The following is a 16449-nucleotide window of genomic DNA, read 5'->3' as shown; positions in this document are numbered from 1 at the left end:
CTACTAAAAATTAGTACATACATTTTAAGAAAAGAGCTTCCCTGGTTGGGAGTTCCTCAAAAGTAAAATTAGCTAAATATTCCTCTTCCACCAGTTGCTAGATCCAGAGTGTCTTTTAGTTATTGGGCCTCATTGATCCTGAGTTTAGCCTCTGAGCTGTATAGGTGCGTGATGTCCTCTCACCCCCAGTGTTTAACTGGAAAAGGAGTCAGGTTTTACTGTCAAGATTGGAATCAGAATTGTTTATGATTCTTGAGACTATTCTTTGAAAATTACTAAAACTAGGTTTAACTTTAGATTTGAAATCCTTGTTAGCAGTGGCAAAAAATAGTTTACAGTTGACATTCCTATTATGTGATTTTCATATTTTATGTAATTGTTTCCAAGTACTTGGTGGACAAAACTCATTTAAAATTCAAGTGTCTGTAGAACACATCCCCTAAATTTTGATATCTAATTTAAAATACTTTGTTTCATTAATTCATTATTTGGTATTTTTCTTTAGAATTTCTTATATGTAATAAGCCTGTGAGAATTAATGTAAAAACACTACCTTGGCTACCCTCTTTGGACACAGCGCAGTGAAGGAGGCTGTACCAACTGGCGTGAGAATGTATTTCTGCTTCTTCTATAACAAGTGAAATGCTTTGTAGACAGCTGCGTAGGTCTTTAATATACATTAATTCTGCAGTTAAACGGTATGTAGTTGGGCATCAGAATTTCTAATGGACATTCCCTTTATGATCAACTATTTTGGACTTTATCTAATGCTTAAAAATGAATTTTACAGAAGCTATGTTGTTACTGATGAAGATAGTTTTTGAAGGGCCATTGAAGTTTCTTCCTATGACAGTTTTGAGCCCTTAAATATAGTAACTGAAAATTTTTCTTTCAGCAATTAAAAAGTGGTTTCTTTGAGTCATCTAACTTGTTACTAAACATTGACGTAGTTCTGTTGATCACTTCTGCAGTTAGTTTTGGAATGCACTGTAGTACATGGTTTCTATTCAAATTTGAAGTTCCTTTGGAGTTTCCTGTCCTTAATTTGGGGAATTTTTCAGCACTTTTTGTTACTCTTTTAATTTAATCGTGTTTTGAAGCATAGTAGAGTGTTGACCATCTGCTCTTTTTTAATTTTTATTTTTTTTATTCCTGATGACCTGACTGAATGGCCTCATTTCCCTCAGCTAGTAAATGTTTTGCTTCCCACAAGGCAGACCATGGGCCAGGGCCCACTTGGGAAAACATGGCAGTGCGTCCTCTTAAGGAAAATAACTGTCATCCTCATTTTTATTTTGTCACTTAAAGCTTATATTGATAGCTGCTTTGATTTACAAATCAACCTTAAAAGATCTTAAAGTGCATAACTTCATGAAAAAACTGAATTTCCTTTGTAGCAATAAAATGAAATTTCCGATTTGAGTGAGTAAATATGATTCTGACCTTTCTTAGTGGCATTAGTGAATGTACACACAGTCTGTTGCTAAACCATAACCAAAAATCTGTCTATGTATATTAACTACATTTGAATGAGAAGTGTTATAAAATTAGATTATTGCTTTATCAGCCAGGTTGAAAAATAAGCTTAAGTGTTGGATTTGATTTCTGATTGTTTCTGGGAGATAGCTTGGCATAGCAGCACGTGCAGTGTGGGTTTTTGAGTTGGACGTGTGTAATGAAGTATCTGATCCACCACTTTCAGTCTCTGATGCATTATGTTAAACAGATTAGTACTAAATCTCTGTGAGCCTCAACCCCCTCACCTGCAGGGGGGAATAAAAGGCAACTAGTCAGTTTTAATGAGTGGTCAATCAGGATGAAATAAAATAACGCTAAAAGCCTAGCATGGTTCTTTGCATATTGTCAACAGATGTTGGCCCCAGTACACCCCTATCCCCCAACGATATTTTACAGCAATATTTTGTAGAAAAAGTGCTAACATTAAAGCTATAGGATCTAAATTTAAGTCCTAGTACTTTTCTCATGTTGCATGTTTTCTTGGATCAGTAAGTTGACCACAGAGTGTCAGTTTTCTCCTGTAGAACAGGTTCTGAAAACTAAAAGATAATGAGTGCTGCAGACTGAGGCTTTTATTCTTTTCTTTATTATCTAATGTATTTGTATCTTACCTTATTTCCCAGTGGCTAACATTATTTATGTGCAAGGGAGGAGCTGTACTTCAGGAACATTAACCTGATAGTTGTGTTTAGGATGCATTTATTTGGAGCAGCAGAATATAGGAAACAGCCTGAGTGTCCTTCCAGGAGATTGTAACATTGTTAAAGAGGCTTTGAAAGGTTTTAAGCTTGGAGGGGTTAGGGTCAGGGGGTTGTTCTAAAGTGGTAAAATGATCAGTTTAAAAAGATGGTTGTGGTTGCAATTATTTCATTGGACCAGGGCCCTTGTTTCTGTTCTTCATTAGTTCTTCCCGCCTACCCTGTAGAGTTTTCCTATATGCAGTTCTGCCACCATTATCAGCTTTCTGAAGACTGACCTACATTTTGTAATCTGCATTCCCCACAATGTGCAATAAATCTAAATCTCAGGAGTGTGTAATTTTTCTGACAGTGAAATTGAGAGGTTTTCATCAGTTGAATCTACCCTTTCAAACAGGAAATAATTTCTCTTTCTCCAGCACATACTTTTTAGCTTTAGCTGGGAAACTTTTGTCATTTTCCATTCCTGACTGTTAAACTTTACACAAGCTGTTCCACAAACCCAGAGTATAACAAACCTCTCCCAGCTACTTTCTTTCCTTAGAAGCCCTTTTTATGGCTTGCTTTTATTAAAAATTTCCTTATCAGTCAGCCTAAAGTAATGTTAATTGCTTTACAACATGAATGGACGTGTGTATTACTGATAATTTATCAGTTTTACTTCCTTTGTGTAGTTGCGTATTCTTTCTTTCTTGTAACTCGAGGGTCAAACTTGAAGCAAAAGTAGAGTGAGTTCTTAGATTTAAAATGTGATACATAGAATTCTTACTGTATCATTTAAACAATGATGTTTTTAATGGTTTTATGTAAGAAAGGTGTAGTGGGATGAGGAGGAAGGAGGAACCAGGTAACTTGCCAAGGCAATCACAGAGCAGCACTAAAACCTGATAGCCATCTATCTGTTCATTTATATGCATGCTCTTCATAGAAGCAAGCTTTAGAAACTGAATCTCCTTACAGCTTAATGACTTCCATGGAATTAAAATGAGTCAATAATATTAACACCAGAAGTGACATTGTTTGAAGGAATCCCTGTGGTGTCTGTTAACAGATTCCCTTTTATACAGGTATGTGGGTGATTTCCAGCTCTCATTCAAAACAGAGTAGAATAGTTGGTCAGTTGAGGTGGATCTGGCACCTACCAAGTGTTCAGACCTGTCTTTTAGGTTATTTTCATTCCTTGAGAGGAAAACTGAAGAATCAGTTGGGGCAAAGAGATCTGTGGGCTTTGGATAGACCTCAGTAAAAGCAAAGGCCGTCCACTCTGACCACTAAGCATGCACTCCTCCTCGTTCACACGCGGGTCACATTAGAAATGACAGTGTTACGTAGTAGTAGCAGCAGCAGCTGCTTTGTTTTTCTTAGTCATGGGAGCAGTTAACACAGCGCACTAGTGGCTTAACATAACAACACTTAAGTCCTTATTTTTTGTTTTTGTTTTTAAGTTATTGAAATTATGAAACTATCATTCAAATGGAAGCATTGTAGTTCTTCGGAACCATTATGATCTCAAAAGGAAAGGAGAATGATACAGATACACTGGCTGAGGTGTTTTGAGGTGCATCGAAGTGTTCCAACCTGTGGCTTACCTTAACATGTTCTTGAAGTACCATGGCGTGGATTAAAAGGTATGCTTTAGAAACCTTCCAGTGACCCCAAGGTCATGGGTAGAATGAACGCTCATGATTCTATATTTAATTATCACGTATTTTAAGATATTTTAATATTTAGATTGCAAATGTGGATATAGGTTTAATGCAAGTATTTTTTGTTTTAAAAAACCACATATCACAACCTTGAGTGATTTCTTAAAATTTTTTTTCTTCTTTTCCTTTTTGAGATACGGTTATAGGAGATTCGGGGTAGATATTTTCCCTAGATTTTAATAGTTTGGGGCTATAATTTCTTTGACCAAATAGTTTAGGGATTATTCATGTGCTAGTCTGTAATTATATTTCTGGTTTACATCATAGACTAGTTTCTCTGCAGTGCTGTCATTTTGTGGTAGCTTAAACAGGAAGTAATTGGATAAATTCTTCAGTTGAGGTATTAATTTGACCAAACAAAGTAATTTTTACTTGGACCATTAATAGTTTGCTTTTTTCTTTTACAAAGAATTTTTACTGAGAGGAAAATGAGTGATTATTAGTTGTGTGATATTGTTTTATACGTATGCAATTAATCCTTTATGTGTTTGTGGTATGTAGTCCCACTGTTACTTGTGGTTGCTAGTAGCTGTAATTCTAGGCTTCACATTACCCACCTAACCATCAAATCTTTTAAGGTTTTTATGTTCATAGCATTTTATTTGAGTGATGTAGTCAAAACCACTTCTTAATTATTCAGAACCTTGGAAACTTCCTAAGTTTGTACCGTGTACTTGCTACCAAGTGTTTTCTTAAGGGTGGTGGAAGTGAATCAACCCAGGAAGAATGCTGAGTTTATTAATGTTACATTAGATTCAGAATTCTTTATCTTTTAGGTAATGAAGGAAAATATATTGGGAAGATAAAGATTAAATCATGGGTGTATAAATTTAATAGAAATACACTTGTATAGTCTGTAATTTTTATCACTTAGGCTACCTTATGTTAAGATCATTTTGTCCTGTCAGCAGTTAAATTCTTAATGGAATTTAGTTATTAAACCTAAGACAAAACTGCTTTATACTAAATTGTAAACTATAATAATAGTGGTCTAGTTAAGTTCAAGGTGAAGTCAACTACCTATTAATCAAATTGAACTAGGTATTTTATGTCGAATACAACAGAATTTTTTCTCCAAAAAGATCTTTTCTGATATGAGTTGGAGATGATATTTATACATAGTTTACAATGTATAGATATAGTTCTCTGTAATAGTTGCCACCTCAACTTAAAAAAATCTTTTTAGCATAGCACTTGGGCATCTGTTTTAATGCCACAGAGGATTCTTGATGCACAGCCAGAGGTGGGAGGGAACTCCTTTCCCTTTGAAAGAGTTGTAGCTTAGTGGTTAAGAGCTCAGATTCTGTGGCCAGCCAACCTGTGTTTCAGATCTGGCAATACTTTGTTTTGACGGGTTGTAAGGATGATGTGGAAAAAAATATAAATTCATATATTAAAAATAGAATACCATAAGCATGTAATTTATATATTGCATTTTATGTATGTGTTTATGTATGTATATATACATATAAATAAGTGATATACATACTTAGTGCAGGATTGAGCATGCAAGAAGCCAGTGTTAGATTAACAGTGGTGATGATTATTAAATGCCAGATCAGGAACCTCTTTTTGGGGGGTATGATGCTATTACATTTTTTCTTATCCTGAGTCTCATACTTTCTTTTATGATCTTCCTAGAGTTGAATAAACAGTCATTCTTTGCTGATGTTTTCAAATATTTGAGCTTTTTCTCATCAGTAAAAGAAGGTGGCCACTAGAGACTGGTAATTTACCTGTGGTCCTCTTATCCTGCTAGGTAGGTTTGTGTGTCCTCTAAAGCTGTGTTTCTCAAATTGCAGGTTTCAACCCATTCATTAGTGGATCAAGAAATTGATATATTGTGTTATTATCAGCATTAAGACATGTATTATAATAGAAAATAAAATATCAGTGCAGTGAATGTAAAAAAGAGTACTTTTTTTAAACTTCTGTTTCATTTTTTAAAAATACAAAATAAACAAAATATATACACATCTGTATATATGTTGATTGGATTTAGTTCCACTAAAGTGTACCCCTGCCATGTCGCAGATGTCCCTCAGAAGTGGTATTAGTTTTATGTTGTTTTGCCTTGCTGAGAAGTGATCAGGATAGGTTCCAGTCTGTGGCTTCTAATGGTACATACCATACTCTCTGTATTGCCTTCAAGGATACCCCTACCATCCTTTCCATTTGAAGTGAAGGTTATTACAGGAGAATTATCTAAGGAGTGGAGAAGAAAAGGAGAACATAATAGCTGCAGCTTTTGAGCAGCATTAACCAAGTCCGTTTTATCAAGCAGAGTAATCCAGTATACTGCCCCTTCTCATGCATTCTGGTGTTAATCAACTCAGTGGTTTTCAAACTGCCAGTGGCAGCCATTCTGGAGTCAGTTTAATAAGTTGCTGCCTCTCCTTTCCCCGTCCCATTAAATGAAGCAGAAAAGAACAGAATAGGAAAATGTCATGAATGTGTCACACAATAAAGTTTTGTAAAAACTTATGTTTCTAGGATATGTACGCGTACTGGATTGCAAACCTAAGTTCTAGTAATGCTCAACTGGGAAACTGTGTGAAACTCAATCTTATCAATCTATATTGCCAACTGACCTCAGCCAGAGAAGACTTCAGTCAGATACCTAAAACAGGATTATTATCTCAGTAGTTTTATCTCTGATGGAAGGGAACAGTTAATTAGCTATGAAACCTTGTTTTTTGTTGTGTTATTTGGGGGGGGGGTTCACACACAAACACGCGCACACTTGCCCTGATAAATACTTTAAAGGCTCATGGGTAAGAAATTTATAGTATTTCCTAGTTGCAGAGGAATTTCTTTGCATTGATTAAGGTGACCTGTGCAATGAAAAAGTACAAAAACCTGATGATACATAGTAAAACCCACCTACTGCATTTTCCCCGTTCCTTCTGTCTTAGGACTTTTTCATTAATTGGTACTTCTTTAATTCAGAAGTTAAATATGAAGTTTAATGTTGAAAAAAAAACCCCATAAATCAGATATGTTACAAGTATTTAAGGTGGTCAAAATGTTAGAGCTTCTGTTTTTGTGAGGATTTTGATAATATTTAAAGTATTATTTTTCTTGGATTAGTACCTCTGCCTATTACAGTGTCCTAGTAACAGCAGACACTTGCTTTATAGATTTATTGAAGATGATCAGAGTTTCTGGTGGATTATTAAAAAATAAAACTTCAATGTAGGACAGTGTCAGCATATGTGTGTTTTAAGATTGTGTTTGAAATACAGGTTCTTCCTCCCTAGAAAACAAGAGAATGAAGACTTCTGGTAAATTGTTTCATAGCAATGGAATTTGTACATTAGTTTTCTACACTTGGGAGTTGAAAAGTGGAAAAAATCTTTGCCAAAATAAGAGGTTAAAAGATAATAAGCACAATTCATCTTTCTCTCCAAGTTTTGGAAATTGAGTCAGACATATATAGTTCCTGCTCTGAATTGACTGTAAGATACTAAACTTAGAAATGGTCTTTTAAAAGAAGGTATGCAAAGCAGCCCCCAACCCCGCACCCCAGTGGGTTAACTACTTTCGGGATGGATGCTTGCTTTTCTTAGCATCAGTGAGTACAGACACAATGTTGCTAGTGATGCAGGCGGAGAACAGGAACCTGTGGATTCAGAGAATGGGAGAGTTGACTCTCTTTCGTCTGTTACTGTTTCCCCAAATTCCTCTAGCCACTGTCTAGTCGTGGTCTTCTCCCAGACTGTCCAACTCTTCCTACTGGTATCAATAGCACTGCTTGGCTTTTCATCATTATTTGTCGTGTTTACTCCCAGCTTCATCACTCTCTGCCTCATGGTGCGTATCCTGCTGGGTGCAGGGTTTCATGTTTTCACCTTACTGGCATTTGTTTCTTCACAACTGTGTCCCATTTACTTTGGTCATCAGCGCGAGAGCAACCTGTCATCTTTTTCTTGCAGAGATTTTTTTCCTCCTAAAGTGTAGTTTAAAAGGAAACTACATTCTAGTTTAGTTGGCCCAGAACCGAGATCAGTGGCCAAAGGCAGAACCCCAATCACACATCTAGGTTTTGAAGTAAGCACATTTCATAAATTACTATGTTAATTATTAGATATGGCTCCAGTATGCATTTGGTTACTAAAAACTCAAAAACACCCTCTAAGAATGAAGATTAACTGCTTTGAAAGTATTTTAAGAGATATTTTAGATTCTGATGATAATAAAAGATTTAAAAAATCTTTTGAGTAGAATATGCTGTGTCAGTAATTGTTGTGAAAATTAGAAAATCTCTTTTGAAAAATACCATGAGGTTGGCTGATCTTGTTCTGTTGAACTGTTAGCGGGTTATGGGGAAAGTGTGTAGATGAGCAGGAAGATGTGGATGCCTTCTTTCCTGGAAATGCCGAACTTGTTGCGTCCGTGAGGAGTGCAGCTTCGTTTATGGAGCCCAGGTGGCCCTGAGCTAGGGTCCTACAGTCCACGTGCGCACTAGTGAGCGCTGCGAGGCGCCCACAGCTGCGGAGGAGGGCGCTGCAAATGGAGTGATGGCAGCTTTAGCCGACCCCGACACGTCTGCCGGTGCTGCTCTACCAGCTAGCAGGGCAACTTGTCATCTTTGAAAACAATGACTGAAAATGTGCTACTTTAGCAGATAGTGTTCAGGAAGGACAACTGCCTCCTTTTCCCCTACCCCATAATTATTTGTTGTAAGGAATCCTGTGGATTCCTGGGGAGGGGGATAAGACAGAAAACGTTTTCAAAGCGTTTATTTTGATTGAGTGCTTTTGTGTTTTATCACAGTAATGGGTAGATGATGGTGATTCAAAATGTAGGTAGAGGGGATTAGGTAATAGCTCAATGGTAGAGTGAGTGCTTAGCATGCATGAGGGTCCTGGGTTCAATACCTAGTACCTCCACTAAAAATAAATAATAAATAAATAAATACATACGTACATACATGCATGCATCCTTTAAAAAAATGTATGTAGAAGTGCTGGTGGTAGCAGCTAGGCAGCTAGATTAATTAAGTGCATGAAATTTAATTTAATTAGCCTAGGGACTGGGCAGAGGCAGGTAACATAAATATATAAAACAAGTGTGACTTGGAGCAGGTAAAATCCACTGAAAGCATTCACTTTTGAAATAAAAGCTGTAGTTTCCTCTGCAGGGAGCCAATTTCCAGTCTTCCCTCCCCACCCCCACTCCCACATTATTTAAATTTTGTTTTGTCGACTTCTGTATCCTCAGCCCCAGGACAGTGACTAGTCATAGCAGTTATTTAGCAAATATTTGTTGAATGAATGAACTTTTTGATAGTACTAGATTCTTAAGACATGCATCTGTCCTCTCCTGGCAGAACAGGCCTTTCTCTTATTTAATATCAATGTTTTAATTTAGAAATGGAGAGAATGAGTGGGTATGTAAGGAAGTACTCTTATTTTGAGATTATCTTAATATGTACAGTTTTGTCATTTGTTAGCTCTTTGGTGAGTTGGGGTTTGTAAATCTAAAGGCCAAGAAAATCTGTATATGTAATAATAGCTAGCATTTTAGCAGGTACAGCTCTTACAAAATGCCCCCCTCCACGTATTTTAGTGGATTAATTCAGTCTTCAGCCAGCTTTCCAGGTTTTTACACTTAACTTTCCTATTTTACAAATGTGGAAACTGAAGCTCTAGAATAACTATGAGAGGGCTGGAGTTGTTTTTTTTTTTTTTTTGGTTAGAGCAATTCAGTAGATTTTTTCACAATGGGAGATATCCAAGTGTGAGTTTTTTTATAGGGAAAGAAGCTATGCTCCTATCTCACAGAAGAAAAGCTCTGTGTTTGAACTAAAACATTTCCATACTTGGGATTGACCAGATTTGGTTTGTTAGGAGGCGGACAGTTGCCCTTTTATGGCCACTAGACACTCCATTGCTCTCTTTTATGTCTCCTCAACTTAGTGACTGTAACACTTCTTCAAGCAGTCTTTTCTCCTTTTTCACCGATCTCTTGCACTCTGATGTTCTCTTCTTTTTTTTTTTCTAACCCTCACCTCTCCTTCTCCCTCATTTACATGCAACCTGAGCAAATGAGAACATTAACTCTACATTCCTACCATTTAGAATAATATGTGAACAGTGCTTTTGAGTCTGAGAACCTGGCAAGCCAAGTGAGAAATGAGGATGCTATGAAAATAGCATAGAATGTAGGTCCTAGGAAGTTGTCCAAGAGTGAAGAGGGCTGACCCGGGACAAAGTAGTAGTCCTCTTTCAGAATAAACAGTTTGTTGAGTATAATGCCTGACTAGCAGGCTTAATTTCTTGAGGAATACTAGAACCAAATCAAGGCATCGATGGATAACCAGAAAAAAAAAATCAAAAGTTAGAATGACTCTCCTTTGACTTTAATTTTCATTCCAAAGTTCAAATTTATACTTAGAATGAAGGATTTAATTTCAGTCTTAAACTATCCTTCATACCTAGGAGACACTACCATTTAAAGAGCCCAGGGAGTTAATTTGTTAACGGCATCATTAATATTTGCTTACACACAATAGGTCTTATATTAGCATTTGATTCTTGTTATTATAAAAAATTGCCTGGGTGAAATTGCTAAAGACTTGCTCCTGATGTATGCAAGTTTTCCTAACAATTAGTTTTAGACTCAACGAAACTACATAAAAGAACATAAACTTCTAAGGACCTCTTTTCAGCTGTATTGTTTGTAGCCCCATTTAGATCTTGATACCACTTCTTAATAGAATCTGTCAACACTGTGGATTATCACTTTTTTGAAGTGTCAGCATGCCTCATTAAAGTACATTGCTATTGTGGACCAACAGCAGTTATCTATAGCATGGTATCTTTGCAGGGCATTCTTCATGGGAAAAGTAGATAGTTTCATTAAGGTGAGAAAATTAATCATCATTTTAGCTCTTTGGACTTGGTAAAATTAATTCCTTTTTTCTCCTTATTATAAAATTTGTGACGTTAGTACCAGCTCATTTGGTGGACAGTTTGTAATTTTTTCCTCTATTTTAGAAAATAACTTATTAGACATTTCAGATCAGTTTGTTCATAATCATTGGTTAATTCAAAATTGTTGGTCTAAATAATTAAGAACTATGATTTCATGACAGTTTTTTGCTTTAGTGTCTTTTTTTGACAGATGACTTGCCGTTATTATAGTTCATTTGTTTGGTGAGCATATACTGTATACAGACTTGTATTTGAAAACGTGATGTTAATGTGTGCAGTTGAGTCAAGCTTAATGTGAATTATACAAGCATATAGCTTTGGATGTATTTCTCTAACATACACTTCTGATATTAAAAGAAAATTTGTCCAGCGTGAAAGTTATGGCCAAAAAAATAAAATCCCTGGTGCCTCTCCAGTTTATTATGTGAACAGGTTGGCATTTTCTTCATTACTGGGATACTTCTAATTCTTTAAAGGCTCTAGATTTGACTAATCGTTATAGAGTTGTTAAAACAATCAGATTTTCCTGGTTTACTTAACTTTATAGCATTGTTTCATATTCCCTAGTTGGATTAGTACAGCATTTCATCCTTGAGAGTCAATAGTTCTGGTTTGCTGAGAAATAGTTTACAGGTTAAGAAGTTGTTTTTCTAACACATTTAAATAAATTTTCACGTGACAGGTGGTTTGTTTAATGAAAAAATCGAATAGGCATTAATTTATCAGTGAAGTAGAGGGGGAAATGTCAATATTTTGTGAAGGCAAAGAAGATACATGGTTCAAACACTAGAGCGTGGCTTCCTTATATATTTATATATAATCTTCAACCTTAGTAATGATCAGTGTGTAATCAGAAGTAGGGGAAAGCCCTACCTTGTGACTTTTTGAGCTCCAGTTTTCCCTTCTAAATTTGAAATAATGCCTGTCTCGGGATTGTTAATGAGAGTTAAATGAGAGCGTATATAAGCAGATGTATTCTGTTTGTTGCTATGTGCTTGTCTGTGGAATCGGGGAGTGGAGATATAGATAATTTGGGAATGCTCTTGACAGCATTTGCCAATGAATTGCTTGTGATGGAAGGCAAAAATGAGGGGGAAAGTTCAGTGATACTAGTACAGCAGAGAAGAGAGACCACATGTCTTTAGGGAATGTGCATGTGTGGAAGTTGGTGAGAGAATGTTAAAAATTAAGTTGCTACGTTGGAGCAGCTCATCTTCAAAGGAAAACTGTTCCCCTCCTATTTTCTAGTTTGACAGTCTGATGTAGGGCAGTTGACTAGCCAATTAACTAGTAAATTAACTAACACCACAACAGCTTTGCAGTTTGCGTAGTTTAAAGTCAGCACAGCAATATACCAAGTAAATATACAGCATGAGTGGCCCAAGCTGTGACTGTTAAGGCTGTACCTGCTTGAGTCTTGCCTTGTTTTCCTCACAGCCGCTGTCAGACTCCCAAGGCTTTTGCCTCCTGTTCTAGTGCTTTACTCCAAGTTACTGATGATCAGTACTTTTAGTCACTTCTCAGTGATTCTCAATTCAGAATCTTTCTTTTGCCTGTGCCGAGCCAAGTCTCCTCAGAAGATTGTGGAATTATTAGGCTGCCTGTAGTACCACCCACCCCAGGCAAAGCAGTTTGCCCGTCAAATTTCCTACCGTCAACTTCTGTGCCCTGTGCTGTGTATTCCCCTTGCAGAGCCCCGCGGCCCCTTGTAAGGCTTGCGTGAGCAGATACCAGCTGCTGGGCCTGCTCCTTTGGTCCTAGTAGTGTATGAAAGTAGCATGACAGGTTAATGGCTCAGATACACTTTGGCAGAAAGCCATTCATAAGCTTTGCATTGTGGTTAAGACCACTTCTTCACAGTGGTTTTTGGCTTTACCACAAATATAGGTTTGATTATTGTAATATGACATATGATAACAGAAAGTTAAGTTACAGTTCAAAGAAATGTATTGTTTTGGGTATAAACACTCAGGCAGAAAGGCATGTCCTTATTCATGCAATGGTGTTATAAAAAACGTTCTGGAAATCTTTTCTTCCCCGTTCTGAACATAAGAATTTTGATCATTTTGTTATTTTTGTTTATTAAGTATTCTCCCTTCAGTGCCCTATTTTGCATGTTTTAAAATGATGATTGACATCTTTTGTTTTTTTCCCTTAGGATCAGGCTTCTTTGAAACAATTTACCTCCTTATAAACCTAAATCATACCCTTTGCTTTATGAATTAGACCTTATTTGGGCTATACATCCATAAATGTTCTGGTCTGCATTATTTAAAAGGAAAATAAAAGGCAGCCAGACTGATGAATTTAAATACTTTAGAATTCCAAACTATATGTTAGAGGTTGGCTGTTTAAGAAATTGGCCAAAAATAGTTTGATGGAGGTTGGGGCTGGTATTGTGTTTTTATAGTTTTTACCAACAGAAAACTGAAGAAGTCTGTGTATTCTTGGTCCTTTTCAACTCAAAAAGAAATGTACTTTGCAGAATTAGAATTGATAGTATAAACACTAGTCATGAGCAATGTAACATATTGTCTTTGTGCAGGGCATATGCAAGAATAATTGTCAAATTTTTGACATATATGTGCACATGTGTGCCTGTTTATGTACATGTATGCAGTAGTAGAGGTATGGCTCCTACAGCAGGTGTCTTTAGGTTTCCTGGTTTTTATGTATTTATAGCTCTAGAAAACAATTTTTTCACTTTCTAGTAATCAAAGAAAAATTTATCCTTTACCTATATAAAAATTAGTCAGTAGCTGGAAAATTGGGAGGGTAATGAAAAAAGTTTTTCTCAGATTTTTTGTTGACCCCTCACTGAAGCAAAGCAAGTCTATACTACATCATAGAAGGTTTTAGGATCAGTTAGTGTACTTTACAGCATGTCATAAAAATTCATACCCTGGGCACCCTCTTCACGTGTTAGTATCCAGAATTAAACTGTAATTAAATTCTGACACAGAGTATTTGGAAAATCATGGACATTATACTCTAGTTACATTTTGAACCAAATTTACCATTGTGTGAACTTGGGCAGGGTAGTTTCTCAGCTGATTTCCTCATCTGTGTAATGAGGATAATAGCACCTACCTTAATAAGACTGATACATGTTTGAAGTGAAATATGCATGCATAGCATGTAGCCTCATGTTGCTGTTGTAGTGTGTTCTGTATGGATAGGGACCATGTTTCTTATTTGCTGCTGTATGTTCCAAGTGTCTGCTGCGGTGCTTACATACAATAGGCACTGAAATGTGTGTTAAATGATTAAAGACCAAACAAAGGAATGAGAACGTGGGGAAAAAATTACGCCGTTCTCTCTCCTTCCTCTTCATTTTGGTTTTAGTTGAGATAGGCAAAGGAAGCCAGTTCAAAAATTAACAGTAGGAACATTCTAATCCTAGTACACAGTCAGCATTTTCCCATGACACTGCATAATTAGTAATTTTTTAAAAATGCATATTCTTGTGATAGATGATTTGCCAAACAGAGGACCACAGTTGATCCTAATTTTTTGCTTACTAAGTAGGAGAGAAGATTGTTGGAAATTTTGATCTGCTATTTGGATGGAGAGAAGACCAGTTTTCTCAGGACTTACATCCTTATACTAGCTTTTCTTGGTATGAAATACATACATTCTGAAATGGTACACCCAACGACTAGAAATCACTGCTTTCTAAGATTTTGATGTTAAAATAAAATTTGAAGATAATAGGAGTAAAATCTAGGGAAGAGCTTTTTTCCCAAAACTGATCATTCATTCAAAAAATTTAAATATTTATATATCTAGAAATATATAAATTAAAGTAATATACCTACAGAAAAGCAAAGCACACAAATCATAAATGTGCAATAAATTAAATTTTCATAAAGTGAATATACATGTGTGACCATCACACAGACGAAGAGTTTTACTAGCTCTTCAGGAGCCCTTCTTACAGCCCCTCCTGTCGGCACCCTCCTTCCAGCGGTAGCCTGTATCTTGGTAAATACTGTAGATTCATTTTGCTTTTTAAAATTTTTTTAATTCTATATAAATAGAATCTTTTTTTTTTTTTGTACCTTTTTGAATCTGGCTTCTTTTGCTAGTAACCAACACTACTGAATTTGTAATGATTGTTCATTTTCATTGCTGAATAAGACTCTGTTGTCTAATTTTGTGATTTTCTAATGCTTTGGCAGTGATCATTTGGGTTTCTGGTTTGGGGTTATTATGTCTGGTGATGCTGTGGAGATTCTTATTCATGTCTTTTGGTACACATTTGTTCACATTTGTAGGGGTATAGAATTTTTACTCCTTTTGAACATCAGCAGTAATAATCTCAAGTCAACAAGCATATATTTTAAACTATTGCCAAAGGTCTAGCAGTATTACTGTTTTCTCAGGTGTACTTTTATTAATGAAAAGTCCTGAGCCTTCAGGTACCACCTAATTGCATGGTGTCGATTCTGAGACTATTCCATTCTACAGGCTGAACCAGGATTAATTTAGGGAGAGGCCCACTGAGCCTAACTTTTACAGGGAAATATTTCTTTTCTACTCATATTTTCTTCCCATGATGGAAGCATACATACAATGCCTGGCCTCTCTCCACCAATTTTAATCCTTTGATTCCTCATCAATTGCTTGGAAATTTTTATTTGTAGGGTGTTAGGACTCTATATTGAGTCCAGCTTTAAAATTGCAAGGTCTTTTGGCTTAGTAGGTTTTTTTTAAAACGGAAAATTACCTATTTTTCCATAGGTTACATATTTTTCCATTTGTTAATTCTGTGGAAGCAATTCTCTGAGAGGCCTTGTGAAATGTTAACTTATTTATCTTCCTTGTATCTTTCCTCACTAAAAGTGTCCTCTCTGCTATAGCCAAGCTTCCCTACCAGAAATCATTGATGGTAACTTCTTGGGGATCTGACCTATCAGTGCCAAACACCTATCCTGTAGAGTGGTTAGCAGGTAACTGGACACCTTCCCAGAGAAATGTACTATACGCAAAATGTTGCATATATTTTCAAGAATAGAACCCAAGGAGAACAGGTGATGGAATCCTGTTATAGATGGTTATACCTTATGGCTTTCTAAATTTCATTTTAGATAAGGGGAAAAAATGTCTTTTCTACTTTTGTTACTCTTCCTTTCCCTTTCCCATTCCTATTCCCTTTCCCTTTCCCTTCCCTTTTCTCTCCTCTCCTCTCCTTTCCTTTTTTTTTTTTTTTTTTTTTTTTGTTGAAGCTTTTATAGGGTTGGAAGGAACATTTCAAAAGATTTTTTTTTGGGTGTATACCCAGAGGTGGAATAGATGGATCCTGTAGTAAATGTACATTTAATATTGCCATACTAATTTCTACAGTGGCTACACCGTTCTATTTTACTTTCACTACCAATGTACAAGGGTTCTGATTTCCCCACATCCTCACCAACACTTGTTATTTTCAATAATAGTCATCCTGATGGGTACGGAGTGGTATCATTATGGCTTTGATTTGCATTTCCCTTATAATTAGTAATGTTGAGCTTCTTTTATGTGCTTATTGGCCATTCGTATATTTCTTCAAGATATATATATCTTCTGTCTGTTCACATCCTTTGCCTG

At 36.2% G+C, this 16449-nt stretch overlaps 1 protein-coding gene across 4 annotated transcripts in view; it reads left to right on the top strand.

Annotated features, from left to right (window-relative positions):
- The window catches only part of RBPJ (recombination signal binding protein for immunoglobulin kappa J region), a 203268-nt gene that overhangs the window by 137826 nt on the left and 48993 nt on the right, over positions 1-16449 (top strand). For 2 of the 4 annotated variants that reach the window (XM_010963034.3, XM_074349577.1), the window contains exon 2: positions 3662-3844. The exons of the other annotated variants lie outside the window; for them this stretch is intronic. In XM_010963034.3, the coding sequence (XP_010961336.2) occupies positions 3828-3844 (17 nt within the window). In that variant the 5' untranslated portion in view covers positions 3662-3827. The remainder of the gene's footprint in view (positions 1-3661; positions 3845-16449) is intronic. 4 annotated transcript variants of the gene reach the window in all.

This window comes from Camelus bactrianus, chromosome 2, assembly GCF_048773025.1.
Source record: "Camelus bactrianus isolate YW-2024 breed Bactrian camel chromosome 2, ASM4877302v1, whole genome shotgun sequence".
NCBI classification, from domain to species: Eukaryota; Metazoa; Chordata; class Mammalia; order Artiodactyla; family Camelidae; genus Camelus; species Camelus bactrianus.
The sequence above is the reverse complement of the archived record's forward strand: the minus strand, read 5'-3'. Positions and strand labels throughout refer to the sequence as shown.